Source organism: Pteropus vampyrus, unplaced genomic scaffold (genome assembly GCF_000151845.1).
Source record: "Pteropus vampyrus isolate Shadow unplaced genomic scaffold, Pvam_2.0 Scaffold305, whole genome shotgun sequence".
Classification (NCBI taxonomy): Eukaryota; Metazoa; Chordata; class Mammalia; order Chiroptera; family Pteropodidae; genus Pteropus; species Pteropus vampyrus.
The window spans coordinates 1159698-1162163 of record NW_011889086.1 but is presented as its reverse complement, the minus strand read 5'-3'; the positions used below and the strand labels follow the sequence as shown (position 1 = coordinate 1162163).

Genomic DNA, 2466 nt, shown 5'->3' with positions numbered 1-2466 from the left:
CAATATGAAATTTCCGTTCCTGCAAAAAAAGTATTAGAATTTGAAATAAGAAATCCGAGTCATGGGAAATTAGAGACCAAAGTGATATAAACCGGAGGCAAGTTTTCACCAACTCCATCTTTTAGTTTGTGCCTTTTCCATATTTTATTAAATTCGTGTTTTGTTTTGTTTTGTTTTTTAAAAAAAGATCACAGCAGCATTATCAAAGACAACATATGTACAAACATTTTACAAAAGAAACATTACTAATTGTAATAAGGCAGAGCTGAAGACTAGACGCTGAGTTTCTGGGGCAGAGTCTGCCCTCAAACAAAGACATCTAAAATGTGTTCAGGAAGCTGAAACAGGCTTCATTCTCTGTGACAAGCATATGTGGCTGGTAATACAACGACGGTCAAGAAGGATACTACACTGGCCTCATCAGGAAGGCCATGATACAAGTGGAGCTAATTAAATAACTTAAACCCAAGACAGTAAAAGCGCTGTTTCCCATGTAAATGCATTTAAGCTTTCAACATCGATTGCTTCATTTACAAAGATGCTGGATTGTCATACAGACACTTGATTCTTACATATAGCCCTATGCCACACTTTCCTTAACTCTTTGAGTCACGTTTCTTGTCGGACCAAAAGGGAAGGAATTTTAGAAATGCTCCTTTCAAGACAGAAGTCAGAAAGAGACGTGACCCTGAGAGCAGGATCTGTTAAACTTGGCGGGCTGGGAAGAGGCAGGAAATTCGGAAATGTTTCCTTTGGGCCAAGATTCAAGAAGCATGATCCACTTTGGTCTGGGACCCTGCAGAAACCCCGTTCCCCACCCGCCCCCAGCCCTGCCCGTACCTACAAACTCGGTCCCTGTCTCAACTCCCCCAGTTCCTTGATCTCCACCTTCTTGTACTTCCCCGACTTCCTTCGGTTGCTGATCACCAGGACGGCCACGCCGGCGACGAGGGCCAAAACGATCACTACGATGACGGCGATGAGGCCACTCGTGAGGCGCTTCATGGAGAACTGGGGGGGCTTCTCGTCCAGGTAGTAGATGAGTGTCCGCTCCACCAGCAGGGGCTCGCCACGCACGTTCAGGTCGAGGCCGTCGCGGCCCGGGAACAGCGACTCCCCCTTGGCGTCCCTCTCGAAGTAGTAGGCAGCGTCGGCGATGTCCACATCTCCGGGAGCCTTCTGCGACATGTTCTGCTGCAGCTCGATCTGGATGGTGGGCTGCTCGTAGTGCACGGCCGCCACGAACCTGGGGGGCAGCTGGTAACGCTCGTGGAAGAGCCGCCGCAGCTGGGCGTCCAGATCCGCGTGATCGAAGGCGCGAGAGGCTGGGCGATGGCGCAGTTCGATGAGGATGTGGTGGGTGCGCACCAGGTCATCGCAACGCAGACTCAGGTCGCCCTTGTCCGTGCGGCGCACCCCCACCGAGTTCACGCACCAGCACACCGACGTCTGGTTGCACTGGCGGGCTTTGAAGCGGCCCTCGTGGTCGCAGTCGGGGTCGTACAGGCCGTCGTTGTCCACGAGCGCGTGCTCGCTCGGTCGTACCAGCGAGCGGCCGTGCTTGGGGGCTGTCATGCGCGCCTTGAGCAGCAGGCATTTGGAAGTCAGCGTGGAGCAGTTGACCTCGAAGCCCGAGCCGAGGGCACGGCACTGGCAGCGGCCTCCGGGGCCGTCCCGGCTGCAGATGGTCATCTTATTGGTGGGGCACGTGCAGTTGGCCTCAGCGGCAGCATGGCTAGCCACCGCCGCCAGAAGCAGCAGCGAAAGCAGCGGCTGCGACTGCAGCGCGAGACCCGGGCCCCGGGCCATGATGGGGCCTAGGAGCGCGGACGGGACGCGGGCGGACGGGGCTCTGGGGCTCAGGGGCTCTGGGGCTTTGCTGGGCTCCGGCTCCGCAGTCTGAGTCAGTTTCCAGGCTTCTGCCGCCGGCCGCTCCCTCTCGCTCTTATACTCCGCTGGACCTGCCGGGCTGGTTCCGCCGCCAACTCACCCTCTGGTATTTGGGTGACACATCCCGCACGCCCCGTCCCCGTCCCCGTCTCCGTCCTACAGAAGGCACAGCACGCCCTGCGCCGTCCGCGATAGGATCAGGGGAGCGGAGGGTGCCCCTCCCTTCTCTGGACCGAAAGCCTGAGAGAGGAGAACCGATACTCACCTAAGAGCCGCCTGTGACTCGCCCCCGGCCCTCTTGGCCCCACCTGTGGAGGAACCCGCCCTAGGCGCAGCTTCTAGCTGAGTACTTTGAACGGGGGTCCTGGCCCCTCTCCTGGGCTGGAATTCTCGGGAATTGCATCGAAAAGTATTGCGGGACTGTCATGCTTTTGTCCCCTATCTCCTACTCCTTTTTCTCCTCTTTCCCAGCCCTTGTTCCTGCTTTAAGTTCTTTAACTTCCTGCTTTAAGTTCTTTTACTTCCTCTTTTCCCAGTCCTCGTAATAGCACAGATTTTTATAGTTTACAGTTCACA

At 55.6% G+C, this 2466-nt stretch overlaps 1 protein-coding gene across 1 annotated transcript; it reads right to left on the bottom strand.

The window, feature by feature from the left end:
* Window positions 1-119: 119 nt before the first annotated feature.
* Window positions 120-2355, bottom strand: TACSTD2 (tumor associated calcium signal transducer 2). Its single transcript, XM_011377070.2, has one exon. The coding sequence runs from the start codon at window positions 1807-1809 to the stop codon at window positions 841-843; it is 969 nt and encodes a 322-aa protein (XP_011375372.1). The 5' UTR covers window positions 1810-2355; the 3' UTR covers window positions 120-840.
* Between the last annotated feature and the right edge of the window lie 111 nt (window positions 2356-2466).

Coding starts and splice junctions, on each gene's coding strand:
- TACSTD2 (XM_011377070.2), bottom strand. CDS start 1,809: ATGGCCCGGGGCCCGGGTCTCGCGCTGCAGTCGCAGCCGCTGCTTTCG.